The 27,924-nt window shown below is 44.3% G+C and overlaps 1 protein-coding gene and 1 pseudogene across 5 annotated transcripts in view; both read right to left on the bottom strand.

Annotated features, from left to right (window-relative positions):
* Positions 1 to 2,115: 2,115 nt before the first annotated feature.
* Aldh1l2 (aldehyde dehydrogenase 1 family member L2) overlaps positions 2,116 to 27,924 on the bottom strand; it is a 49,449-nt gene continuing 23,640 nt past the window's right edge. For 2 of the 5 annotated variants that reach the window (XM_031350319.1, XM_031350321.1), the window contains 13 exons: positions 27,406 to 27,525; positions 26,758 to 26,885; positions 25,131 to 25,281; positions 19,689 to 19,759; positions 19,496 to 19,601; positions 17,470 to 17,557; positions 16,924 to 17,017; positions 14,943 to 15,042; positions 12,235 to 12,333; positions 10,146 to 10,311; positions 7,661 to 7,766; positions 6,798 to 6,997; positions 2,116 to 4,966 (listed from right to left, as the gene is read on the bottom strand). In XM_031350319.1, the coding sequence (XP_031206179.1) occupies positions 4,911 to 4,966; positions 6,798 to 6,997; positions 7,661 to 7,766; positions 10,146 to 10,311; positions 12,235 to 12,333; positions 14,943 to 15,042; positions 16,924 to 17,017; positions 17,470 to 17,557; positions 19,496 to 19,601; positions 19,689 to 19,759; positions 25,131 to 25,281; positions 26,758 to 26,885; positions 27,406 to 27,525 (1,485 nt within the window). In that variant the 3' untranslated portion in view covers positions 2,116 to 4,910. Of the gene's footprint in view, positions 4,967 to 6,797; positions 6,998 to 7,660; positions 7,767 to 10,145; positions 10,312 to 12,190; positions 12,334 to 14,017; positions 14,070 to 14,942; positions 15,043 to 16,923; positions 17,018 to 17,469; positions 17,558 to 19,495; positions 19,602 to 19,688; positions 19,760 to 25,130; positions 25,282 to 26,757; positions 26,886 to 27,405; positions 27,526 to 27,924 lie in introns of those variants that run through there. The other 3 variants (XM_031350320.1, XR_004112971.1, XM_031350322.1) reach the window with 3 other exon arrangements.
* LOC116076475 lies at positions 21,626 to 25,099 on the bottom strand (annotated as a pseudogene).

The raw sequence follows: 27,924 nt of genomic DNA, 5'->3' as shown, positions 1-27,924 counted from the left end.
ATAGATATGTCCATCTGGGCCTGGGGTCTTGAGTCAGAAGCGTTTTTATCACTGTTCCACCTCATTTGTTTAAGTTGTTGATTTCTTTTTGGTCTGAGTTTGGGAATTTGCATAAACAAGCACATGGATTTCTTTTAGGTTTTCTAACCTGACAGAGTGTTCATTTTTAAAGCATTCACTTAGAATATTCTATAATCACATTTATTATAAGGTTTACCTGTTCACTTGATTTTGTTAATTTGGCCATAAAGTCGAAGTTTTCCTCCTTGCCCCAAGTTCCAGAAATAACAACATTGAAATTCAAAATATGTACTTATAAATACTTGGCCAATTAGCCTTGGCTGCTTCCTCAAGTAGCTTATAAGTTAATAACCCATTTATTCTAATCTAAGTTCTGTCATGTGGCTGGTTACCTGGTTCTTAGCTGCATGAGACTGTACTCCTCTTCTGCAGGTCAACTTCTCTCCCACCAGGCTCTCTCCCAGAATCCTTACAGCATATTAGGTGTCCACCTTTTATTTCCTGCCTCAGCTACAGACCAATCTGACGGGTGTTTCATCCATAGAGTATACAGAGATTTTCTCTACGTTTAGTCATCTCTGTTGTTGTAGTTGGATCAAGATTCTGTTCTTACAGAACTAGATTTTAGTATCATCAAGTCTTCATATTATTTTGTTTCTGTGTCATTAACCTCCCAGTTCTTATTTTTACTATTTCTTGCCATCTACAAGGCAATAGGGTTTTAGTTTGGTTTGTTCTTGTTTTTCTAGATTCTTTGTCCTTGTTTTTCCACATTCTTGATAGGTATCAGCAAGTCATTTATTTGTGGCCTTGCTTTATTTGTTTTTAAAATGTAGGATTTGCAGACTCATACAAGAATAGGATATTGTGCACTGAGAGCTAATGCCATGATCTGTGCCCTCCACAGTCCCCTGAGGTAGAAGGTAGTTCTTGAACCATTCAGACATAATCTGTTCCTGCTCAATCATGCTGTATGAAGATATTTTTGAGTCATTTTTACTCCTTCCTAAATGCTTTTATGGCTGCCAGGATCCCTCCTACTCCTTTTTCTAACTTTTCAACTTGGTGGGTATAGTAGCTGGGTATAGCAGGGCATTCAACTTTTCCAAGTATAGCAGCTAGGTATAACAGGATAGCCTTGCAGGTTGTCAGTCACTTAACTTCATGCACTTGAGGCCTACAATTTTGTGCTCTTCTGACAATTAGATTTGCCAAGGTTATTCTGTATGCCTACAACACACTATATGGCAGCACCCAGTTAGTAAAGAAATAATTAGTGAAGAACTTTAGTGGCAGGAGTAGAGAAAAATACCTTTGCAGGTCTCATGGTGCTATACAGGCCTATTCTGGTCACTTGGTTGTAGCTCCCTTCGCCCCACCCCCAGGTCATCTCCTTTACCCTGGGCCTTCAAACACATGCACCATTCCATACACTACAATAAAAGCAGACACTGGGTCTCAACAAGAAAGAAAGGAAAGAATGCTTCTTCTTGCTCTGATTTTCCTGTCTTTGTATGTGAGTTCATATTTTTTGTCTTAAGCATTTAATACTATTTTTCCACTTTGTATTTTGAAATCTTTGACTATCATGTGTCTAGCAAAGGTTCTTCTCAGTCCTGTCTGGGTTTTAAATTCTTGAGCTTGTGTGTAAAGTTTTCATTATTCTGTCCTGCTGGGGCTGCTTCATTGAATACAGATGGGCTTCCTACATAGATAAGGGCATCGAGGAAATAAGTGTTGGTCTTTTGGACATTCTTGTGAGAAGTGAGGAGAAAAAGGATAAAAGAACTTTTTAGAATATTTTTTATTCATTGAAAATTTCATATAACTGTACAGTTTATCTTGATTATACCCAACTCAACTTGAAATGTATCATGTATGTATGTATGTAACCTGTTGTATTCAGTTAGTGTTGCATGTACTGGGAAAATGAAAACTTACTACAAAACTGATATTTTAAGTCAGTGTAAAATGAGTCAAGATGTCAGGACAGGCTATTTCCAAAAAAGTTAGATTTAGCCTCAAATCATATATGACGGTAAATTATATATACTTTAAGAGTGTGACTAAAAGAACAAAATCATAAGGACATCATATTAAAATTTCATATTTAATAACATAATTGAGAATCACCCCCACCCCATATAAAGCCTAAAATCAGAAACAAAAAAGCAAAACTTGGAGAAGGTAATTTAAAGTCTAGAAAGCCCAGGATAAACACTTAGAACCTGCAACAGTGTATATCCTAAGTACACAGTGGTCTCTCACAAGTCAGTGAAAGCAGAGGCAGAAATGGAAGCCAAATACCACATATCAATGCAACCAGCAGATATGGGAGGGGCATTAGTGGGTGTGAGCCAGGGCTTTGTGTTCCTGTCATCCTCAGAGGAGACTGGCCAGTTTTCACTGAGTCTTTCCTTTATTGGCCAGTGTATGTATGTACTTATGTATATATGTTCATTTGTAACCAGTTGAGTCCAATTAGTGCTTCCAATACTCAAAACATGCAAACCCTTCTTAAATTGTAAACTTCATATTTGTGAATATTATTGCATGGCAGTCACACTTTTAAAAAAAGTCTTTAGTTTTCTCTGCACTCTAGAAAGTGAATCAGAAAGCGGGGTTTACATATCTTGTATACATAGTTGTTGTGCTAAATGAATCAATTTGTGTGTTTAATTGTATTGAGCTATGGTAATTATAACCAGCTTTGTATTGCAGTGTATTGCTGTATTGGAGTGTGCTGCTCTGTATCCCCGGCTCTGTGTGAGGCCTTCAGTGCGCAGCATAGGACCTTACTTGGAATGGAATATATAGTGCCAATAAACTCTTTTCTCTCAGCTTTGTGTCAGTAAAGTTCTTGGGCCTAAATATCTGTTGATTCCTGATCCATGGTTCTGAGGAAAACAGAATATGTTTCTATCAGGTTCTAATCTGTGGACTTCCCACCATTCTTGTCCACTTGTGGTTTAGGAAGGGGTGTGTGATGAGCCTTCCTAGCCAGACGTGCAGAAAGACTGTAGTGCGTGGTAGGGTGGCATGTCTCGGGGGTCATGGATACTCTGATTAGGTATGAGAGTTGGGAGGGAGGGAGACAGAGCAAAGCATCACTTCTTAAGTGGCCCTCCACACATTACTTTGACTCCTGTCCTGTGGCAGAGTACATTTCCTTGTTGTTGGACAGACACTTCCTTTCCATTTATCTCACCATACCTTGGCATCATGGGTTCCTAGGGCTTATGCCATGAGTACTGCTTCTGAAGCTCATTAGGCCCAATCCAGCCCAGCCACTTCATTATTTTGAGGACCACTTACCTCCCTAGTTTTAAGGAAATAATGGGTTGTTGCACATCAGTTCTGTGCTCAGAAATTCCCCTTTGTCTAGTTGCATGTCAGTGGTGATAATCGAACTTGAGCCACAGTGGGAAACTTTGTGAGCACCACACAGGATCAGTAGCCAGTCCTGAAGTGGCACGCTGCAGCTCCTTGGGCAGGCATTCCACCACTAAGACATTGAGCTTATCATCATCACCACCTTACATATAACAAATGGAGACTTGGAGACATGAGGTCACTGACTCCTCTGACTACACACAGTCAGTGAGCAGCAGAGCCAGCAGATACAGAAGTGAGAAGCAACATGTCCTGAAAACAGAGAAGTAAGCATCCGGGGACAATGTGACCCTTTTCCTGGTGCCACTGATGTGTTTTAAATGTTGGTTTTGTTTTTCTGTTTTTGAGAGGGGGTCTCTTAGTGTGACCCAGGCTGGCCTCACACTTTCTTCATAGCCCAGGTTCACCTCAGGTCAACAATAAGGACCCTGCCCTGGCCTCCTGAGTCTGGTGTTGCAGGCATGAACTACTGTGCCTAGTACCGTTTTTCATCGCATGGCAGTTGGCAGGGAAGAATAGTCCAAGCCTTGATTATTGAGAAGTATAGGAAGTTCATTCGTCCATCAGTTAACTTCATTGACTAAGGAGCTGCCTAGGAAGTTCACGAATCTCATCAATTTATGGCCATACTTCGAGAGTAGTAGTGGAAAGAAATATTTAAATTTAATTGAACATTTACATGAATTACGAAGCACAGCGCTGGGGCTTTTCTTGTTGCAGAGTCCTTGGAATGAGGCTTCTGAGGAAGGCACTGATACTCCTGTTTAACTCGTGAGGAGGCCAGAGCTCAAACAAGTTGGGTAGTTTCCCCCAACTCACACAGTAAGCTGATATAGTATGACCAGAATTGGCCATCACAGGCTGTTTCCTAGGATTTAAAGTACAGGGTCAAAGATGATATCAATAACTGGGCATCCTCTGAACTTTCCAGTACTTTGAACCAAGTAGGTAGATGTGGGAGAAAGGCTCAGAAGCTGCCTGTCTGTCGCAGTGGGTTACAAAGTAGTCAAAGGCATGAAGACCAGTCTTCCTTCTCATATGAGGAGAAGGCAGGCATTACATTCTCGGTGGGATACACTTTGAATGCACAGCTAAAGGAAGGTTGTCAGTGTTCAGTATATACTTCTTAGGGATTGAGACCCAGAACTCTTAAGTGTGCCTGTGAGTGAGGTCAGCATTTCAGGACAGATGACCTGGAAGAGCATAGACATTCCTGGGAGGGAAGGAGGGAGAGAGGGAGGGAGCTTTGATACTTTAGAAAAACAGCACCCAATGTTGTTAAAAAGAGGTAAGCCATTTGGTGATAAAAAGGTGTACTGGAATTTTTTGAGGTCCTTAGTGAAATAACTGCTCATACAAGTGGTCTAACTCTTCTTGTTCCTTGTATCTACTTTGTGGCTTCCAGATGGCCCCTCCTTCCTCAGCATCATCAGGATCTTCAGCTCGTGAAGGGTTGAGAAGTGGGCTGTCCGGCAAAGGTTTCCTGATGTGTTTCTCTAATACTCGAGTGTCACTGTTTTGAGTTTTAGGTATTCGCTCAGGGCCTCCTCACCTGGGGAGAGAAGCGGAGCCAGTAGAACGTGTACAAAGATGAAGATCTGTGGCCTAGGCCAGTGCTGTTCTGGTTTGCCTGGATCATCCCAGGGCCTTGCTGACTCGCACATGGGAAGGCCCTAATACCAGCCATCCCTTACTATCCTCTCCCAGTGCAGATATTCGGGGACCATAGACCATAATGAACAGTAAGGTAGTCTACCAGGCCCTCTCAGAATTGGTATGTGGGTTGGCGAGTCTTAGTGCCAAACATTCATCCTGTTTCCCTGCTTGATGAATTCTACCTGTGTCTCCATTTTCCAATCCTGCACTCAGGGTGCTATCTGTTGGCGTTACAGTAAACCATGCAACCTTGATCACAAGGAGGACATTTCACTTTCAACTTATTACAAAGAGAAAGGAAGTGCAGCTTACTTTGCTGCACAAGACCATGGGACAGGCTTAGGGCAAAGCACCACAGGAAGCTAATGGATATGGTAGACATTATGCTGCCAAACTTGTTCCCTTGTTAGAGTAACCCAGACAGAATTTCCAACCCTCATTCCTAGCCTACTCTGGAACAATTGGATCAAATATCTGTGTCCTTTAAGCTCCTAGGTAACTTACTGTAATCTGAGAGAGAGCCAAGATTGAGACTACACTGATTTAAGGAAGTATCAAACTTGGAGAGGGACTGTCAGGCGGACTGTAGTGTCTTATAGTAAAATAAGCCTTTGCCTGTCAGTTACACTGTCTGGGAACAAGCAGAAATGGCTGCTTCCAACTGTGTTTTAGACCCAGGGGTGGGAATAAACACTTCTTAATTCCTATAAATACACTTGTGAGAAATCATTAGGAAACAGAATCTAATATCCCAAATGAGGCAAATTTGCAGATAACTTTCAATAAATCAAATGTTTTCTATTTCAGAGTCATTTGAGACTCATGTAACCCAGGCTGGCCTCACATTTGCTTTTTGGCTAATCTTGCTTCTTAAGTGCTGGTTTACAAGGGTGGGCCACCACGCGCTCACATCTTACGTGTGTTTTTACACCTATTTTAAATCAGTGGAGGACTATATAGTGTAGGAGGTGAGTTCCGTAGTTGGAGAGCTCCACAGTTGGTGTGCGTGGCTTTGACTTCTCTGCCAGTGCCTGCCTGTGTGAATCTGGGCAGCTCACCCAGCCATTCTGAGCCGTGGTTTCCTGATCTGAACAAATGAGTTCCTAAGACCTGTCTGCTGGGTACACTTGTGCTCAGCAGGTTCAGTACTAGGAGTAGGGCCCAACACAGCTTCAGTATCCAAAGTGGGCTTGAGATGTTAGGGCGACGGCTGGCATTGAGGTGTGTTGATGGTGTACAGATCTGATCTGAGAGGCCCCCAGACCCTTCCTATCTCAGTGACTGCAAGACTCATCTCAGAGACAGGGCTGACTGCTGAAGTTACTTACATCCCCAAACTGTCTTGCTGGTTTCACCAAGTCCTACAAAACTAAACCAACTTCATGCTAAAGGCCAGATTTTAAAAACAAAGCACATTTTAGCTAAAAGACTTTACCTGTGAGATGACTGGGTAAAGGCACCCTCAAGCAAGCCCCATGTCCTGAGTTCAATCTCACATGGTGACAGGAGAGAACGGACTCCTATAATTGTCCCCTGAGCACCACATGGATGCCACAGCCCACTTACCCATGCACACAAATACTTGATGCTGTCCTTAAATGTTATTCATTGACTTAAGTATTTCAGCAGTCCTTTGTGAACTGCAGTGTAGGAGATGCCCTTCATGGGACTAGGTGTTCTTTTGTGACGTAACGTGCATGTGCAGGAGCAAAGCAAGCCACACATACCTAAGTCTTTTCCAAAGCCAGACTGCTTCACTCCACCAAATGGGGCCGCCACGTCGGTCTTGTTGTAGGTGTTAATGAAAACCGTTCCCGCCTCTAGCTTGTCACTCACATACATGGCTTTGTTGATGTCTCTCGTGAAGACCCCTGAGGCCAAGCCATATTCAGTGTTATTTGCTCTCTGCAACACCCCGTCAATGTCCCTGTAAGATGTTTCCGGAAGCAGAAGACACCATTAAACATACAGGAAAACAACACTGCTTTGCCTGAAGGTTTTTCAAACTGCAGGAGATAGTTTAATCCAGAATATTCCCAGTCTTCACACATGCCCTGTAGTGCCTCTTTACATGTGACCAGCCTCATGTTGTTTATTCTGTGAGGACTGTAGGTAAATTTCATCTCCCTGGTTTTCAGAGCATGTCTTCCGTGTACACCCCTCTTCAGATCTCTGCAGGATCAAAGCTCTCCAGTACCTCCCTAAACACTTCCCAGATCCCTCCTGTCAGTCTGTCAGGGTCTCTCTTTGAAGCTGGAGCTCACCAGTCAGTCTGGCATCTTGCTGAAGCCAGATGGTGGTCCTCCTGTCCCTGCCTCTCCAGCCCTTGAGTTTGCAGCTGCATCACACCACCACATCTAGTGTTTATAGGTGCCAAGGATCTGCCCTCAGGACTTCGTCTTTACACGGCAAACATTGTACCCACTGAGCCATCTCCCTGGCCCCCAGATGCTCCTAATTATTTAAGCAGTGGACGTATTCTTAGGGTAGAGCATGTTCATTGATCACATGCTTTACATCCAATACAAGGCAGAGACAGGGAAGTTATCTAGCTGAAGCCCAAGTCATGCCATATGCCTAAGGAACACACCCATTTTGGAATTTAGAAATGACCATGATGGGCCCGAAGGATTCTTCTTTGGCAAGGTACATATGGTCTTCCACGCCTGTGAACACAGTGGGCTCCATGAAAAAGCCTGTGAGGGAAAAACAAAAGCATCAGTTACAGGCGAAATAGATTGTTGTCGCCCACAGTTCCTCAGGGGCTTCCGGTCCCACCCCCAAGAAGTCAGTGGCTTCAACGTTGGCCTTCCTGGCTGCCTATTTTTTCAGTGGCTTGACTACGAAAACTTAAAACGTAAAAGTAGAGAATGTACTTAATAAAATAGATATTCCTGTGTTACCATCTTGGACTTGGTATTTCCCTCACTGACATGGCTTCAAGCAAGATCCAGACTCCAGTTCTCCCGCAAGCATTTTAGAACAAGTCAGCTAAAAGAAAAGGCGTTTAAAAAACATAACCACAGTAGTGATTACCCCTCATGAAATTGACGCACGCCCTTCATTGTTTGATTGTTACCTGTTCTGATTTAACTAAAGACTGAAAGACATCTACAGGTGCATTCGATGGTTGTCTTTCTCACGTCTTTTACTTTAATATTTCCTCCTCCTGCCCTACCCCTCTCTGTTTTGTTCTGTTGAGACTATGTCTCCCTATTGCCCAAGGTTACCTGGAGCTTGCTATATAGCCCAGGCTGGTCTTTCCTGCCTCAGCCTCCCAAGGTGTATACCACCCTGCCTGGATATACTGTAGATTATCTTACCATTTTTAATATGCCATTGCTTTGTTGGGGTGACATAATTGTAGTCATCAAAATAATTATAATAATTGGGGCCTGGACAGATAGCTCAGCGGTTAAGAGCACTTGTTCTTAACCTGGAAGAAAACCCAGGTCCGATGCCCTGCACTCACATGGTGTCTCACAACCATCTGGAACCTCAGTTGCAAATGATCCAGACCCTCCTCTGACCCAGGCACCAGGCATGCATGTGCTACACAGGTATACATAAAGGTCAAACCCACACACATAAAAATAAAAAATGGGAAATCTTTTTTAAAAATAATATTTTATGTTTGCCTGCATGTATGTATGTATGTATGTATGTATGTATGTATGAATGTACGCACAGCATGTGCTTGCTTGATGCCCACAGAGACCAGAAGAGTAAGTACTAGAACTGGAGTTATAGTTGTGAGCCACCATGCAGGTACTGGGAAGCAAACCGAGTCTTCTGCAAGAGCAGCCAGGGCTCCAAATCCCTGATCCATCTCTCAGTTCCCAATACCTTGATCTAACACCAGCTTCCACGGACTACCATTTCCTTCCTGAACCAATGATGTCATCTGTTAGAGAAATGCAAAATGGTGCCTTTTCTACTCTATCCTTTTTTTATTCCAAGAATTCTTCTGTGGAAACGTTCCTCCATACTCAGTCTTCTGGAAACTCAATTCATCCAGGAAACACAGGATGTATCCGTTTATTTACAAATACTTAAAACAAGGAGCCAGTGCACACCAACAGTCAAGACAGTAGTTGTCTCTGCTTTGGGAAATCCTAACATCAAGCCTGCCTTGACATCAGGACTCCCTGGGCTTGGCTGGCTGAGAGTTAAATGTCAGAGTGACAAGACCCAAGATGACCGCCCGGTGCCTGATAACACCATCATGCCTGTTCTGTGGACAGGCAGGGCCTTGCTTGGTTCATCAGCATACTCTGTCCCCTTCCCTTCTACACAGGAAACTGGGGCTTAGAAAAACAGTGCCTGCCTGCCACTGTGCCCCAGCTTAAAGGTGGCCAAGCAGGATATAAAGCTAATTTTTTGTTATGTTATAAATACCACTTGGTTTGGAGAGATGACTTAGTGGTTAAGATTGTGGACAACTCTAGTGGAGATTCAATTTTGGTTCAGAGCACTCGAATCTGGTAGCTCATAGCTCCCTGTAACTGCAGCTTCAGAGGGGTGCAATGGATCTGGATTCTGTGGACACCTGCTTTTATACACTGTGATAGTTTATGTATGCTCAAACCAGGGAGTGGCACTATTAGAAGGTATGGTCCTGTTGAACTAGGTGTGTCACCGTGGATATGGGCTTTAAGACCCTCATCCTAACTGCCTGGAAGCCAGTATTCTGCTAGCAGCCTTCAGATGAAGATGTAGAACTCTCAGCTCCTCCCGCATCATGTCTGCCTGGTTGCTGCCATGTTCCCACCATGATGATAATGGACTGAACCTCTGAACCTGTAAGACAGCCCCAATTAAATGTTGTCCTTATAAGAGTTGCCTTGGTTATGGTGTCTCTTCACAGCAGTAAAACCCTGACTAAGACACACACACACACACACACACACACACACACACACACACACATATACACACATAGCCACACGTGTACACATCCTACTCCAATGCAGGAATGGCTCTGAAACAGAAGGGGTTGCCATCCATTCCAGCTTTGGGGTGGGGTGTGAGCCATCAGTCGGTGCTCCCCCTCCCACCCCCCGGGGGACTCTTACCTGGCCTCTGCACTTGCCTTCCTCCATACACCAGTGTGGCCCCCTCCTTCACCCCAGTCTCACAATATTGCAGCAGCTTTTCCAAGTGGGCTCTGTGGTTTTGGGGACCATGGTCTGTAGATCTGTCCAGGGGATCTCCAATTTTTATCTTTTTAATCTCTTCCACCTGTATAGATAGTATGCAGTCCACAAGAAGCATCTGTCTTTAGTCAAAAGAAGTGGATGCCCTGGCCGAGCCCCTGCACGTGGCACATGTTGTACTAAGCAGTTGGCAGATGTGTGGGTATTAGCTCTTTGCAGCTGCACTGGAAGTAGGTTTTCAATATTCCCATGTTACAGAAGGATAAACTGAGGCCTTGAAGGGGTTAAGTGACCTACTGTGGCTTTAAAGGCCAAGTTCTTACATGCTATTTGCTAACAATTACAAACCAAGCACTGTATATCAAAATCCTGAATGATAACCTGTTAAAAGCAAACTGACATTCTGGAGGTTTCATTAACATGGCACCTTAAGGCTCCTAATAACAAAAGAGTTTATAGTATTTTCCCCCTTTTAAATGTCGAAGAGTTCCTTGTGAGATTCTCAGGGGATAGCTATGATAGAACAGTTGCTGGATTTTTTTTTTTCTTTGAGACAGGTGTCACATAGCCCAGGCTGGCTGAGAATTCACTATGTACCCAGGGCTGACCTGGCCTCTAGCCCCAGGATGGGATGTTCTGATGAGAAGTGGTCACTCTGTTCCTCACTGGCACACTTGCTTCTTATCATCTTTGTCTTCAACTTTGTCTACATTTTCTGACTGTTACTCCAGTCCAGAGAGAAGAATGGGAGCCACTATGACCCTGTAAACTTGAATATTGGTCTGCGTCTGATGTCTTGTTGTCTCTTCCTGATCCTTTAGCCCTGTGCCAGAGAGATGCTCTGCGAGAGAGAGGGACCATATCTGCCTGCTTGTTTTTGTATCACCAGCACCCAGCACAGTGTGTGGTGTTGCTAGGTGCTCAGTAAATAGCTGTTGAGGGGCTGGCGAGATGAATCAGAGGATAGGAATGCATGCTATTACAGAGGACCTAAGTTCAGTTCCTAGTACCTATATCAGGTGCTCATTTGACCTTCAAGGTGTAAACATACACACACACACACACACGCACACACCACCTACCTTAGTTGTGTGGGGTGGTGCATGTCTTTAATCCAAGTAATTGGGAGGAAGAGTCAGGCAGACCTCTTGAGTTTGAGGCTAGCCTGATTTACATAGCAAGCTTCAGGCCAGCCAAGGCTACATAGCAAGATTCATAAAATAAGGGGTTTTGTTTTGTTCTTTTAAAATAGGAATTCAACAAATGGGTAAAAAAAAAAAAAAAAAAAAAATGGCCTGTGTGAGAAACACACTTGTACTGGACCAATACCACAAGTGCTTGAAATTTCTGGTCTCTGCTCTGGTAATTTCATCTAGTGTCAGATACTACACGCCTCTATACATCTATACTGTGAACTGGATTCTAGTGAGACCCAGGGTGAATTATTCTGTTAAGCTCAGGAGTCAGTGACTCCTCTCTGCCTGCCTCTGTATAACTGAGTTATCCTCTCTCGTGAAAAGCAGATAGTGTGTTAGCTTATGTATTTGTTTGTGTATGCAGGTATTTGCATGTGCTTGCGTGCGCACATGCATGTGGAGGCCAGAAGACACCTCGCACCTCACCTGTTATCCCTCAGGTACTTTCAACTTTCTTTTGAGACAGGGTTTCTCATTGGCCTGGAGCTTGCTGGTTAGTCTAGGCTATTTGGCCAATGAGTCCCAGGCATTGTCTCTGCTGTCTGTCCAGCACTGGGATTACAGGTAATGTGCCTGCATCATGTGTGTGTGTGTGTGTGTGTGTGTGTGTGTGTGTGTGTGTATGCATGTGCTAGAGTGTATACAAGCAAACTCATTGAATAACTGAGCCACCCACACCTCTAGCCAGCTCAACTATTGCAACACTGCTATTGCTGTCTCACGTCTAAAAAGTCAGGAATGATCCCAGAAGTGCTTTCCAAGGAAGAGCAGCTACTCCTGTAAAACTCGCAGAGAACCTTAAGATGCCTTACCACTCTGGTTACAAATTCATCGTGGATGGCCTCTTCCACAAACAGCCGCCCAGCTGCAATGCAGTTCTCTCCTTTATTGAAAAATACTGCTCCCATGCCCTGCAGCAGCAGAAGAGAAGGCAGTGTCAGCATTGTGCCTCAAGCCTGTGATGCAGTTACACAAAGAGGGTCGGACTTTAAGGGAGTACACGTTCAGGTGTGTGCACCTGTGTGTGGGTGCGTGTGGAAACCAGAGGGCAACACCAGAGGTTTTCCTCAGTGGCTCTCCCTCCCTCTCCGTCTCCCTCTCCCTCTCGCTCTCTTATGGAGACAGGTTAGCTACTGAGATTGTCCAGCTAGACCTGCTGGCTCATGAACTCCAGGGATCCTTCCATGTGCCAGTGCTGGGTGGGACTCCAGGTACACACTGCCCTATCTTTCTTCTTACATGGGCGATGGGAATCCAAACGGTCCCTGAGCTGGTCCCTGATTGCGCCATCTCCCGCTCCCCACACGTCATTATCCAAAGGTCACAGATAACAGAGAAGTCAGTCCTGTTGGTTGTTAGTGAAGAGAAGTTCTAGGAGATACTTGTTTTGATGTTTCCCAGTTTGGGCTCCTGAGCACTTACTTTAAAATGTGTGACAGTGAGGGTATTCCTAAAATAATTTGGTACAATAAAATTATTGCACCAAAGAGAAAAAGAGAGAAAGACGGGTAGCCCAGGCCGCCCTCAAATTCAAAAATCCTGCCTCAGCCAGCCTCCTAAGTGCTGGGGATTCAGGCCTGCACTTCCACACCTAGCTCTTCTACACATCTAACTGTAGTGCTTAGACATCATGTTTCCTGTTAAGAGTTAGAAATCCAGGCACTGGCAGGATAGCTCAGTGGGTTGCATGAGAACTACACAAGCATGGGGACAGGAGTTTGAATACTCAGCCCTCATATTTGAAGCAACACATGCTTGTAACCCCAGTGCTGGGGTGAGACCGGGGAATGACTTGGGGCTTGCCAACTGCCAACTGAACTCCAGGTTCAATGAAAGATCACATGTCAAAACAATGAGGCAAAGTCTGATAGAGCAGGAAACCGGATGTCTTCTGGCCTCTCCTCAAGTACGAACTCTATATCTGTGTGCACATGTAAGCATGAATGGACACAGGCATACATGCAAGCATGCATATACACAGGTGTACATGCATACATGCATATACACAGGTGTACATGCATACATGCATATACACAGGTGTACATGCATACACACACACACACAAATACACATACATACACGGTACAGAGACACATACAGGCAATACACCCATACCCATTTTTTTTAATAAATCTCTTAAAGGTATAAGATAGGGGCTAGAGAGTTGGCTCAGTGGTTAAGAATGCTCCTTGTTGCACAGGACTCAAGCTGCTGGCACATGGAGGCTCCCCACCTCCTCAGGCCCCAGGCATGAATGTGGTCCACAGATATACATGCAGACAAGACATTCCTACATGTAAACTCGTAAGAATAAATATATATTTTTAAAAGTAAGCTAATGGAACCTATCCTCTTTCTACTTTCCTGACCTTTGTTTTCTTCTCTGGAATGTTCTGGAAAAGTTCTCGGGGATGAGCATATCCAGGGGAGTCTTGGCCTTGGTATCATCTGTGTTACCCTGTTAATGTCTCTGGAGCCTCCAGATGGCATATAAATGGGCCCTGGCCACTAGTGTGTGGGCCTTTACTGCAGACCTCTCCGCTCTCTTTAGGGTCCACTAGGGGGTGTTGAGCAAAACAAGGAAGCCACACCTACCACCACAGTCAGTCGCTAGAAGGCGCAGCACCCTCACGCTCATGAGGCATGTCTGTCTCAAAGGAAGAGAGAGGATTTGCCCAATTTATCTGGCATGCAAAACACAACTATGCCTCTTGTTTTATATAAAATATGTTCCCACACTTTGAAATAGTGTAAGTCCTTAGGGCGCAAAACTAACAGGGGATCCTGTGTCTCCTCACCTGGCGTCATCTGTGATGATATATTAAGCAGAAACCAGGAAACTGATTGTTGCCAAGTACTGTGGTTTTTAAGGGATGAAGTACTGTGATGTTGTCTGTCCTGGTTCTGAACTTATAGGCTCAGATGATCCTCCTGCCTCAACTCCTTGAGTAATTAGTACTATAGGTATGTGCCACTAAACTCAGCTGCCAACTACTCTTGGTTGTTTGTTTGATTAATTGACTGATTGATTGATTGGCATAGGGAAGCCCTGCTAACTGCTTTTGATTTTTATTTTTAAAAATCTTTCATATTAGTTTTTGGAGGCAAGTACATGAATGCTGTAATGTGTGTGTGTGTGTGTGTGTGTGTGTGTGTGTGTGTGTGTGTGTAGGTCAGAAGACAACTTGCAGGAGGTAGTTTTTCCTTCCACCATGTGGGGCTGAGGGGGAAACTCAGGCTGACAGGCATGGAGGCAAACACTTTGCTGGGTCCGTTTAGACAATCTAACTAAAGCCCAGTTTCTAGAACAGATAAGAAGGATGAAGTAGGCAAGATGCTAGCCGATAGGAGGGAGCTATTGTAAAATGCCATTTTTAAAAAGTTAAGCATCCTTAGGATACACAAAAGGATTACATTTACTTATGACTAGCTAAACTAGACCCCCATCTGAAGCCCTCCTGTAAAGGACATAAGATGTGTTCTAGAAGTAGGCACATACAGCCTGGCTTTATCCACTCACCATCCGTACGGCCTTGTCAAGGTCGCAGTCACTGAATATTATCAGCGGGGATTTGCCACCAAGCTCAAGGGAAACTTTCTTCAGGTTGCTCACAGCACAGCTAGAGGAAAACAAATAGGAGTATTAGGCGGTTCCCTCCCCCTCACCACTATCCCCTCTCCCACCCCCTTTCCCCTCACCACCATTACCTCCCTTAACCATAAGTTACTATACAGCATGCAAAACTCAACTGAATCTCAGAAATGTTGGGACCCACATTTATGAGGGCATGGCAGTGCATGTAATTCCATCATTCAGAAAATACAGGGAGGAGAATGGAGAAGCTATGTCTCAAAGAGGGCAGAAGAGCAGAGGAAGGAGACAGGAAAGGAGACATCCACTGATAAGGCTAGACAGTAAGTGTACTATGTTTGTGTGCTTTGGGGCTCCTTTTGTTTATTTTAGAGGTTTTCTGTAATATTCAAAAGCTTTCTGTGGTCAAAGGATAAGGATTCTCAAAGGGAAATTCACCTTTAAGAATCCAGTTGTAGCCAGGCGGTGGTGGTACACGCCTTTAATCCCAGCACTTGGGAGGCAGAGGCAGGCGGATTTCTGAGTTCAAGGCCAGCCTGGTCTACAGAGTGAGTTCCAGGACAGCCAGGGCTACACAGAGAAACCCTGTCTTGAAAAAAAACAAACAAAAACAAAACAAAACAAAAAAAGAATCCAGTTGTACTGGGGCTGATGAGATAGCTCAGTGGTTAAGAACACTGGCTGCTCTTCCAGAGGTCCTGAGTTCAGTTCCCAGCACACACAGCTCACGACCACCTATAAAGGGATGTGATACCCTCTTCTGGCATGCAGGTGTATATGCAGACAGATACATTAAGGGGGCAAAAGTACATAAGTAAATTTAAAAGAAAAGACTTCAGTTATATGAAGGTCTGCAAAGCAGGAGCCAGCCTCCTAGGCCTGTGGTAGGAAGCAGATTTTAGCTGTTTATTGGTTATTTGCTCCATTTATTACATTGTGGTTTTGTTTTGCAGTTTGAGTGGTGATTATGATAAACCTTGAGAAGCCGGTCCCAGCCCTCAGAAGCACGCTCTCTCAGAACAGATAGAAAGGTAGAAAGAAGAAAAAAAATAGTCCACAAAATCCCCCATGTCTCAGTGGCCATTGCTTTTATCACTTTGATGAAATGCTATTGTTTTGGGTCTAACCTGCCACATCCTTTACTTTCATGCTGGTTGTGTGTGTTTGCATTTGCAAGGCAAGTACCCGACCACAGAGTTCTGTTTCCAGCCCATGGCCCTGAGGCTGCACTGTGGGCATTGGAAAGCTTTTTCTGGCCTTTATGTATCTCGGTATTCATCAGTGACAGCCAGTTTCTCTGTCTGATGTGGTTTTCCCTAGTTTTGTTGGTGGTGGTGTCTCTTGTTTGTTTTTTTAGTTCGGGGTGTGTGTGTGTGTGTGTGTGTGTGTGTGTGTGTGTGTGTATGTGAGAGGTATGCATGTTTATATGCATGTGTACATGCATGTGTGTTTGTATATGCATGTATTTGTGTGTGTATGTATATGCATGTGTGTATGCATGTGTATGTGTGTGAATGCATGAGTATGCATGTGTATACATGTATTCATGTGGAAGGTATATATACGAATGTATGTATATATATGTATATATGCCTGTGTATATGTGTGTATATGCATATGCATGTATGTGTGGGTGTATGTGTTTGAGGCAGGGTCTCAGCAGTCTAGGTAGCCTTCCAACTATTTTGTAGAATGACCTTAACTTTTGACCCTCCACCAGAGTGCAGAGATCACAGGGTGGATGACTACATCTGTTCTCTGCAGCTTCTGGAATCAAACCCAGGGCATTGTGTGTGCTAGGCGAACATGCTATCATTTGAGCCATATCCTCAGCCTTGCTTTTCCATGTTCCACAACACTCTGTTGAATTCCAATGAGAAGCCAGGTTGAGTGGACAACAAGCTAGTACCTTTTCATGATCTGTTTGCCCACAGAGGTGGAGCCGGTGAAACCAAGCTTGCGGATGTCGGGGTGCTGAGAGAGCCGCTGTCCTGCGACACCCCCTGTAGAATTAATTAGGAGACAACAAACCATGATCTTTTGGGGAGGATGTATGTTCTGTTTGCTGAACTGGGTTTCTAAACTTGCAGTTGAACCTGCACTTTACATTTTCTGTATTGATTACAAATGGATTAAAACAATATTCTCAATACAGCTGTCAGTACCACCCCCTTGTTGATGGATATAAGTCTTGTTGTTATCATCCAAAGTGCTTATTGAAAACAAAATGGCCTACCTTTAGGGCGGTTTTACAATGCTATCCAACCCCACTTCTACCTCCCCACACACTAGATTTCCAATCTTTATCTTTTATTACACAGTAAGTATATTTATGCTTGGTGAACTGTATTTAATGTGGTTCATTTGGGACTAAGACTGCAGCGGGAAGCAGCACTCAGCTCCTTGAGCCACTCAGCGGTCAGAACAGAGTCTGTTCCCTCCTGCCCAGGCTTACCTGAGCCCGGAATGATGTTGATTACTCCCTTTGGAAAGCCAGCTTTCACGGTCAGCTCTGCAAACTTCAGAGCTGTCAAGGGCGTGACCTGGAAATGAAGAAAGTAATCACCGACCTTACCAGGGCCCTGCTTCTTTGTGACTATGAGAGCACTCATTTGTGGGTACAGTGCATGTTCAAGGTGCATGCACATGAGCGTGGGCATGCTTAGACCTGGAGACCAGAGCAAGATGTGGTTACTGTCCGCCGTATTGCCTCAAGACAAGGTCTCTAATTGAATCCGCAACTGCTGTTTCAGCTAAGCCGGTTGACCAGCAAGCTCTTAGAATCTTCTTGATTCCACCCACCACCACCACCAATGTTGGGGTTACAGGTGCATACATCTATGCCTAGCTCTTTGCTGGGTTTTGAGATCTAATGGACCATTTCCCTCAGCTCCTGAGAACTCATTTTACATTGTTTCCTTGTTTTGTTTTGTTTTGTTTTTAAGATAATGTTAGTCTTACAGCGAAGTTACCAAAACAGTCCAAAGAGTTCTATGTACATAGATAGTTCGCCTTGGTCTCTCAGATACTAAAGTCTTTACTGCATTTCTTTTGCCCCCTCTCTACCTGCTCATCTTTCCCCACACTGATGCTGATTATCTAAATGAGTACTTTTTCATTTGATCTTTAACTGCGGAATATGCAGGAAGACCCAGTGAAGAATGGAAAGCAAGTACCTGAGCGTCTCTTTCAACTGACAGTAAATACACAATAACGCATCCATGATTCACATTTAGGTCCAGACAGTAATGTTCGGTGTGCATGAAGGTCAGGGGGCCCATGGTCACAAAGGTCATCCATGTCCTACGGAGGAGCAAGTGCCCTCAGGGCAAAGGGGAGCTCTGAGGGAGGGGAAGTGGCGAGATCACAGAGGTTCCCTCTCTGCCTGTGTGTGTCTGTTTCACAGTCCCTTTGGTTGAAGCTGCTCCAGAAGCTGCCCTGTGTGCAGTTGACAGAGCTGGCTATGTGGAGTATTATTAACTCAAGCAACCTTCATAAAATGGACAAGCATCTGAAAGACTTGACATAGAACCCGCACAACGGATTGTAGCACACACAGAGAAGAGCTCCTGCTCCCCCTTCTAGTGACAGACTGGTGAGCTACAGACAATGGCAGTCTGGAGAGCCTGGGTGAGAAGCTGGCTCCAGACACTGAAAAAGCAAGAACCCTATTGCACCAGAGTGTTTAGCCTGCCACAGTACTATAGTTGGAGAGGGGACTGGTACACAATGCTTTGTAATGAAGCAACCATGGATAGAATAGCACTTTAAACTGCTCCTGAAGCTGGATGTGGCATTTGCCTGTAATCATTGTACTAGGACGGTGGAGGCAAGAGGATCAGATATTCCCGGTCAGTGTGGGCTGCATGGCAAGTTCAAGATCAGCCTAAGCCACAGGAGACACTGTCTTAAACAGAGTACTCTAGCATTAATAGATGACTCTGAAAAGTGCCCAGTGTGTTTTTTAAGCACCCTCCACACATGTGTACATGCTTTCAGGCATGTTCACAGCCTTCCAGGCTCCCTGGATATCTCTGCATGTAGCCTAACACATCTGAGGATGGCAGTGGGACAGTCACAGCGTCAAAGGTTGTATATCCCTCGAGCTTATACAGTTGTCATAATTACTGAGTTATTTTATGTACTTTTCCCTTATCTTCCATATCTTTACAAGATTTGGGGGAATGAAAGTGAATGGGGCTAGTAAGATGGCTCCATCAGACAAAGCTTGGGTTTGGTCTTGGCGCCAAACCCAAGGACCCGAGTGTGATTCCCAGATCCCACAGCTCCTGGCAGTGGCCCTCTGACCTCTGTATGCATATATGTGCTTCTCCCCAAGCTCAGATCAGAACTTTACCAATAATGTATAAAGAGTTGCATGTGAACTGTGACAAGCTTGAAGGAATGCTGTTTATAAACGTATGTATGCTTTAAGTTTGCAGACAGGGAACCCGTCACCCGTGCCCACAGGCCACGCTCACCTGCGCAGGCTTGAGTACCAAGGTGTTACCCGCTGCCAGGCATGCTGCACTCTTCCAGGCCAGCATCATCAGTGGGTAGTTCCAGGGAATGATGATGGCACAGGCACTGTGGGGAGAAGACTCGTCACCCTGGTTTCCTCACAGCGGCACAACATCCAGGTCACTCAGGATCTCCACCCACCCCAAGTCTTACCCAAGTGGCTCCTTCTTGGTGAAGGTCAGGTTGTAATTCGGTCGGGCCTGGTTGATTGGAATTGTAGAGCCCTAAAGGAAAGAAAAGTTTGGAGTGGAATTCTAGTAGAATCCCTGCACCTAGGGTAGACATTAGAATAATAGTTGTTCTTCATTGTATCTTCAGTCAATTAATAATCAATCAATAAATATGCTTGGCTGTTTGAGATTCAGTTTATCAAGGCTGGGCCTCCATGCTACCTCAGAGACTCAGTACATTCTATAGTGACCTTCTTCTTCAGTCAACCCACAGAGCACAGAACACCGACAAAGATTGAGATTTCACTAACTGAAATACTAAGTTTAATCACAGATAATGTGCTCGTTTTGCCCTCCCCTTTTGTCTCAGCTAATATGAAAGGGCAGTGTTCAATGTATGAGAAATAAGTCCCCACACTAGAATGAAGAGCTGCTTCTCTAGGGCTGGGGAGAAGGCATGCGCAGTAAAGTGCTTGCCATGCAGGCTTGGAGACCTGAGTTCAGATCCCCAGTGCCCACGTATAAAGCTGGGTGGGATGGATGGCAGATGTCTATAATCTCAGCACTGGAAAGACAGGACACACAGATTCCTGGAGCTCTTGGGCCAGACAGTCTAACCAAATGCACAAGCTCCAGGTCAGTGAGAGACCCTGTCTCAAAAAAAAAGAAAGTGGGGCTGGAGAGGTGGCTCGGCAGTTAAAAGCACTGACTGCTCTTCCAGAGGTCCTGAGTTCAATTCCTATCAACCACATGGTGGCTCACAATTATCTGTAATGGGATCCAATGCCCTCTTCTGCTGGGGATAGATACAGTGTTCTCACATACATAAAATAAATAAACCTTTAAAAAAAGAAAGAAAGAAAATGGAGAGCAGTTGAGGAAGAGACACCCACCATCCATCAGACACAGACACACACACACACACACACACACACACATACACATAAACAGAGACACACACACAAACACAAGAGTTTCCTGTTACATTAAGACCAGTGTGGCTTTCTCATCACACGTTACTTACTGGTTTAGAGTTGGGGGAAAATTAAATATTTATCGCATGCATGTCTTTATCAAGTTTTTTTCTTTACAGTCTCCTTCAGCCACTTAAAGTGATTTCTGTCCCCTTCATGCTCAGATCACAAACCCGCCCCTGCCATAATCCCAGGTTCTTAGAAGACTCTAAGACTCTGTTATTTTTGTGTTTTTTGACAAAGACTCATGTGTTCTGGGCTGGCCAAAAAAAAAAAGTCACAAAGTAGCTGCTTCTGACCTTGCACTTTTGGTCCTTCTGAGCTCATCTCTGGTGTGCTAGGATTCAGACACACCGTGACACAGCGTGTGTGGTGCCTGGGTTTCTTGCATGCTAGGCAAGCCCTACCAACTAAGCTGCATCCGAGCCCAAGATGCTGAATATCCTCAGAAGATAGTACAAGGTGCAGAGACCATCACTAGACCTTAGAGTCAGAACTCTTGAATTCTAGCCTGGTTCTCTGGTTCCCTTGCTGTGACACAGGGAAGGTCTCTCCTTATGCCTGTGTCCTTATCCAGAATAAGGGTAATCGCTGTCTATTGGCTACCCATGGTTGCTCTAACCATGAACACGGTCTTTTGGGTTTGTTTTGTTTTGTTTTGTTTTTAATATTTTTACATTTCACTGAAGTAACATTGAGTACTAGAATACAAAACCTAGCAGGAACTCAGAGAAAAAAAATTACAAATCTAAAGCCAATTACTTAATATTTCTTATCTAAACAGCATGACATTAAAAGAAAACTGCACCTGCATTTGAATGGCCAACCTCACATGAATGAAGTTCTCTAAAAATGCAATGCAATCGAAACAGCTTCCAAAGTCAAATGAAAAGTCTACAAGACTCAGATTAAAATGTGGAATGTTTCAGATGAAAAGTAATAAAAATACAGTTGGTTTTGTTCTTTATTGAATGGAATCAAAATTTGACATTTCTTTGAAGCCTCAAACTACTAAATTTCATTTTTCTGAATGGTTCTATGTTATCTTTCTCTTAGTGGTGCAAGTTGTTTTCCATAGCTTACTTACAACAGTCAATCTCTAGGAAGTACTTTTGTCTGTTGCCACTCGGATGAAACAAAAACTTTTTCATTAACTTAACTGTATGTGTACGTTTTGCTGTAACACTTAAACACATGAACAGACAACTATTATTTTCCACTAAAACAAAAGAGTACAGTAGTTTTCTAACTACCAGTATTGTATTTTTAAAAAGGTTAACATTAAAATGAAAGAACCATTGTTTTCCTTGAAATAATTAAGCTTCTTGTACATCTTAAGTTTCCTTCTTCTGTCTCCGTTCTTCTGCCAATTTATTCAGAAATTTCTTTAATTTCTGATAATGAGGAAGGCTGCTGCAATGAGTATTCTTTGCAACTTCTTCATTTGTATAAAAGAGTGAACACAGCTTACAGTAAAACCCTGTTTTAGGTATCACATAGTCTATACCAACAGGAACATTAGGTTGATATGGTCCAATTCTATACTCATCTGGAATGGTATAATCCTTGTTCTCATCATTTTGGCCATCCGCATTTTCACTTGCGTCTTTGTTTGGATCATCAGCATTCTCAGCAGGTTCAGCACCTAGTTCTGTATTTTTCTCATTTTTAATCCCATTTTCCAATGCAGCTTCATTTTCTTGATCAAGTTCCTCGATCTTGTCCACCTTTTTAAGTTTTTTCTTGGATGTTGCTGAAGCACTTGCATCTTTTTTCGCAGCTTTATCTGAAGGCTCCTTTTTTCCTTCAGAAGATACATCCCCTAAATTAGCAAGATCAGTCTCATCGCCCACTGAACTACCACTTTCTAGTAGTGCTGCAGCTTCTTCTTCATCGACGAGCAGTTCATCTTCAGACTCAAGCAGCATACTGGGCTCCAGTTCTGCCTGGTCATCCTTGTTGTCTTTCTCACCATCCTCACCCGACTTCTCTTCCTGTTCCTTACCCTCAGCTGGGCTCTCAGTCTTCTGAGCACCATCAGTTTTGGACTTCTTATCACTTGGGGATTCTTTTCCATCTGGGGAATAGGATCTTTTTCGGGATTTATCTTTTTTCAGTAAGTCAATGCCTCTGTTAGGAATCTGCAGCACCAATTTTCTATATTTCTCAGACAGGTCAACTTTAACACATCTCCCTTGAAACCAAAGTGCCTTCTTTAGACAGTGGTCAACCATTGCCATCGCGTCTTCTCTGGTTTCCATCTCAATAAAAGCCTGACTTTTCATCCTCATCAATATATAATTCTTTATTTTTCCATAAGGCTCAGCAAGCTTGAGGATGGCACTGTCAGAATAGCCAGAATGAGGTAAATTGCTGAGATGTATCACACGTCCAAGTTCTTGCTTTTGATCAAACTTCTGATCTGGTTTTCCTTCAGATTTCTTTATTCTCTTTTACTTCTGGGATAAATGAACTCTCACTGGCTTGCCAAACACTAATGCTGGTGTAGTTGTGTAATAATCCACAGCTGCTTGAGCATCTTCTGTGGTGGCCATTTCAATAAATGCCTCATTAATTTTTATTTAGAATCAGATGATTTGAAATGACTCCAAATGGTTCTACCAGTTGTAATAGCTGGGATCTCAAGTTTTTTCCTCACTGAAAATCCATAATGTGAACAACTCTGCTGGTTTCCACTCTGCCTTTTTTGCATGTGTCTTGGTCCCTGTAGGTTCCCATTACCAGCACCCAGATTTCCTCTTGGTTCAACTGCTAGTCCTCCAAGGTGAAATGAAGGAGGCGGCGGTCCCAGAATCCCTGGTGCTGGGTTTGTAGACTGCTGCAGCATGAATGGATCACCCATTGTGTGTCCAGTATCTTTGTCAGGATTCCATTCTGGGTAGATTTCAAGAAGAAGCTGGCATCGACAACTGTGACTTGCTCCATTGATATGTTGACTCCACTCCTTATTAGAATGAACTGGCAAATCACATATAGAGCACAGATGGGGATAACCCTTCGGTAAGAGTCCATGGAAGTCTTCAATATTGCTACTTGGAGGAGCGCCCCTCTTTTTCTCAAAGAGAGATCTCTCTTGTAAGGGGCCAGGACCACGTCCCATTCTCTCATACTCACTGTCAAATTTATGATAGTTATGCGAGGTCTCACCAAAAAAAGAATCATCCCTATACCTTTCTCCATCTCTTAATCTGTCATCTTCATAATCCATTCTGTCATAATAACCAGATTCTTGAGAACGACGTCCATGGTCATAATCAAGCACTGAGTTGTGACTAGGAACACGATCATCAAAACTATCTCTTCTAAAGTGCTTTTTTTCTTCCCAGTCATCCCTAGGTACTCTGTATGGTGGCTCCTGTGTGGCTGCTGTTGATCTCAGGACCTCTGCTGGCCCGCTTGCTCCGGCCCCGCCCCCGCTCGCTCCAGCCCGCTCGCTCCGGCGTAATTTTCTGCAGCAGTCTTCAGACGCACCAGAAGAGGGCGTCCGATCTCGTTATGGGTGGTTGTGAGCCACCATGTGGTTGCTGGGATCCGAACTCAGGACCTTCGGAAGAGCAGTCAGTGCTCTTACCCACTGACCCATCTCGCCAGCCCAGTCTTTTGTTTTTTTAATTATTTTATGTGCAGGGTGTTTTGCCTGCATGTATGTCTGTGGGAGGGTGTCAGATCCTGAAGAACTGGAGTTACAGATAGCTGTGATCTGCCATGTGGGTGATGGGAAGTGAACCCGGGTCCCCTGGAAAAGCAGCCAGTGCTCTTAGCCACTGAGCTATATCTCTAGCCCCTCCCCATGACCACAGTCTCAATATACACCTATAATTCATGTATTGGAGACTTAACCCCCACTATGGAGGCAGGATCTAATGAAAAATATGTGAGCCGTGAGGCTCTACCCTTGAGAATAGACTCACACTGCTATAAAAAGGCTAAGGGGGTGGGGGGGTGGGGAGGATGGCTCAGTGCATGGGGCGCAGGCAGATGGCTCAGTGGTAAAAGCACTTGCTGTGCAATCCTGACTGGCAACCTGAATTGGATCCCTGGAAGTCACACAAAATCCAGATGTGGTAGTGTATATCTGTAATCCCAGCACTCCAGAAATGGTAGGCAGAGATCAAAGAATCACCTCAAAGCTTTCAGGCCAGGTAGTCTGGCAGACACACTGTGGTAAGAAAACAAGAGAGACCCTGCCTCAAAAATAGAGCGGGGGGGGGGGGGTAGGGAATTATTTCCAGATGCTGTCCCACACTAGGAAAACTGTTGAAAGGAGGCTCACAGCAGGTGGCCTTACTTTTCTGCAGTGTGGGGATATAGCGCTGCTCCTCTTCCTGGGGACAGGAGAATAAGCTGCCATCTCAGAACTGAGGCCAAACCTGCTGCAGACTCGCAAGCTCCAGGCCATTTCCTTAGGAATGAGGAGCTTCCTTGCTTACCTGGATTTTGTCACACCAGCCTGCGAAGTATTTGAACGTCTGCACAGACATTCCAATATGAGTCTTCAGGGCCAGGGTATAGACAGCCCCAGAATCCAGCGCTTCTATGGTTGCCAGCTCCTCTTGGCTTTCTTCCATTAGGTCGGCGAGTCTGTGTGGTCAGTGAAAGAAACTCAGTTAGCACATATTGATGGAGCCCAGACCAGCTGGATCTGCCAGCCATGTATAGGGTACTAACCCAGGACTAAGAATCCAGAGGGGCAACATGATCCCTGTGGAGATTGTGGTCTGGGAAGATAGATATTAAATATATCATTGTATAAATGGTTTATATCAGGAAGTTGTTATTACAGTTTCTGCAGTGCTTTGGCTCGAACCCAGAACTTCACACATGCTAGGTAAGAGCTCTACCACTGATCTACAACCAACTATGTCCCCAGCACGTGCCATTTGCCTCCTACATGCACAAGCAACAGATTAGTAGCTGGGCCAAGGTGGTCACAGGTAGGAAGGTGGTGGGTCAAAGGAACCAGCACAATGGAGTAGTTCATGAATACACAGAAAGGGGTCAGAACGTGAGCCACACCATCTGTGAACATGTGTGGCTTTCTGATTGGTACAGAAATGTTTTCAGAATTGACTGAAGATGACAGAGCCGATGTATGGAATGAATCACAGAGTCCACGATGGAGTCACCCAGATGCCCAGGTTCCTTAGGAACGGAAATTGGGTCTGTGGGATAGTGTGAAAGTAAAAATATATCTTTTATGTTCCCTCTCCCCTGTTCCCTCCCTCTCTCCTTACTCTCCCTTCCTCCCTCCCTACTTCCTAGAGTAATTCATTTGGGATAGCCAAGAGTTGGGCTTGACATGACCTGACACTAGGCCCCCCATGCTTCTTGTAGATCTCACTCTAAGGAATCTGTCAGTTCAGGTGGAATGTTGAGCTGGTAAGCAGAAACCAGGATGAATAGCTGAAACTAATTACCTCTGGAACACTTAATTCATTTGTAATATTCTTCCAGGACCTTAGTACTCCACCATCAATTCCTTTCTTTCTTGTCTTTGAAAACAGGGATGGGCTGTCCCCCATGTGAACCTCACTGTCAAATCTCTACTCTGGTCCATGACCCTTGGAGGATGACCTTTATGACCCTTATTCCCTGGTGACTGAGGGGCATGTCAGGACACTTGTGAAGAGAGTGAAGGACATGGCCAATGGGTTAAATCCCCCAGGTCACTCATGGTTGCTCTCCTTCCAAGTCCACTGTAGAGTGCTCTTCCGCATTTACAGAGGACTTTAGAGTGCTCATCCACAGCTTTGGATCTTGCCTCCAACCCCTCGGCCCTGGGAGGAGTGCCTCTGCCATCAGCACTGCCTGGGTCCTTAGTCATTGTGGGAGTCCTATGCTCTTGCCTGAATTTTACATAGTCCTTGATGACCTCTGGCTGATACAAGCAGTATCCAGATGTCAGGAGCTTGTGTGTGGGATTTTATGTGACTCAAAGGATGAAAGACATATCTTTCACGGGTGCATTCAAGATAGAATGTTTTCTGGGAATTTTAAAGTCTTGACAATATTAACCAATTTCCAAAGGCAACATAGCTGTCTCTCCAGCAAGCACACCTGTACATGAGTCTTCCTCTGTCTCTGGCGTTCATCCTTCCCCACTCGCCGTTCTCAAAGGCCTCCTTGGCTGCGGCTACTGCCCTGTCAACATCCGCTAAAGAAGCGTAGGACACTCTGCATATTGTCTATTTCAAGACAAGCAGAAATAGGTTACCTGACAGATCTATCAATGTGGCTCTTGGAATTAATATTCTATGAATAGTAAAAGTAGAGTATGACTTATCAAAGGGAAAAATTCTAGGACAGAAAACTAATCCATCTTGAGAAAAAAAAAGGGGGGGAGGACATAAAGGAGATACTTTGAACATGGAAACAGAACCTAATCTTGGTCCATCGTACGTGTCATCTCATTCTGGAAAAACACATTTAGGACAACTGTACAATTCTTCTACAGGCAAGCTTCCATGAGTCTGAAGTATTCCCCCACCCCTTCCCCATGGAGTACTGCACAGAGAGGTCTGCCGTGCATGGGCACAGGAATCTGAATTCATCATAAACACATAGTCTACTAAAAAAAAAGTCACTTAGTACACAATAGCTAGTGTCAGAGGTGATGGGGTAAGAGACATGCATGACATGTGTTTGAACAGGGAGCTTGGGGGGCTAAGAGCTAGAGTCGAGCTCATGTCAGCTGTCATTACTCACAGTTCCATCTGTAGGGTTGATGGTGGCATAAGTCTCTCCATCCTCGGCATCCACAAACTGTCCGTTTATGAAACACTGGTAGGGGATTTTCACTGTCATCCCGTTCACCTCCTTGGAAACCTGAGAAGAGTCAGCGTGTTTCTGTGACTATCAACCTGATAGCAGGTGGCAATAAAGAAACATTCATGGGGCTGGAGAGATGGTACAGTAGTTATGAGCACTTGTTCCTGCAGAGGACCCAGGCTTGTTTCCCAGCACCCACAAAGGGGCTCAAGTTCCAGGGCACTTGATGCCCTCTACTGACCTTTGAGGGTGGCATGTATCCAAGGCAAACACTCATACACATACATGTAAATAGATTTAAAAAGAAAAATTAAAAAACCTAAAATGAGACAGAGAGACAGACAGATATTCACTAATGTGGATAGAGGTCAGCTTGGTGGGATTCTAGTGGCATCTACTGTCACAAGGACAAATGCATTCTCTCTCTTTTTGTTTTTGTTTTTGTTTTTTTTTTTT

The sequence above is a fragment of the Mastomys coucha genome, unplaced genomic scaffold (genome assembly GCF_008632895.1).
Source record: "Mastomys coucha isolate ucsf_1 unplaced genomic scaffold, UCSF_Mcou_1 pScaffold4, whole genome shotgun sequence".
NCBI classification, from domain to species: Eukaryota; Metazoa; Chordata; class Mammalia; order Rodentia; family Muridae; genus Mastomys; species Mastomys coucha.
This window is presented reverse-complemented; position numbering and strand designations above follow the sequence as displayed.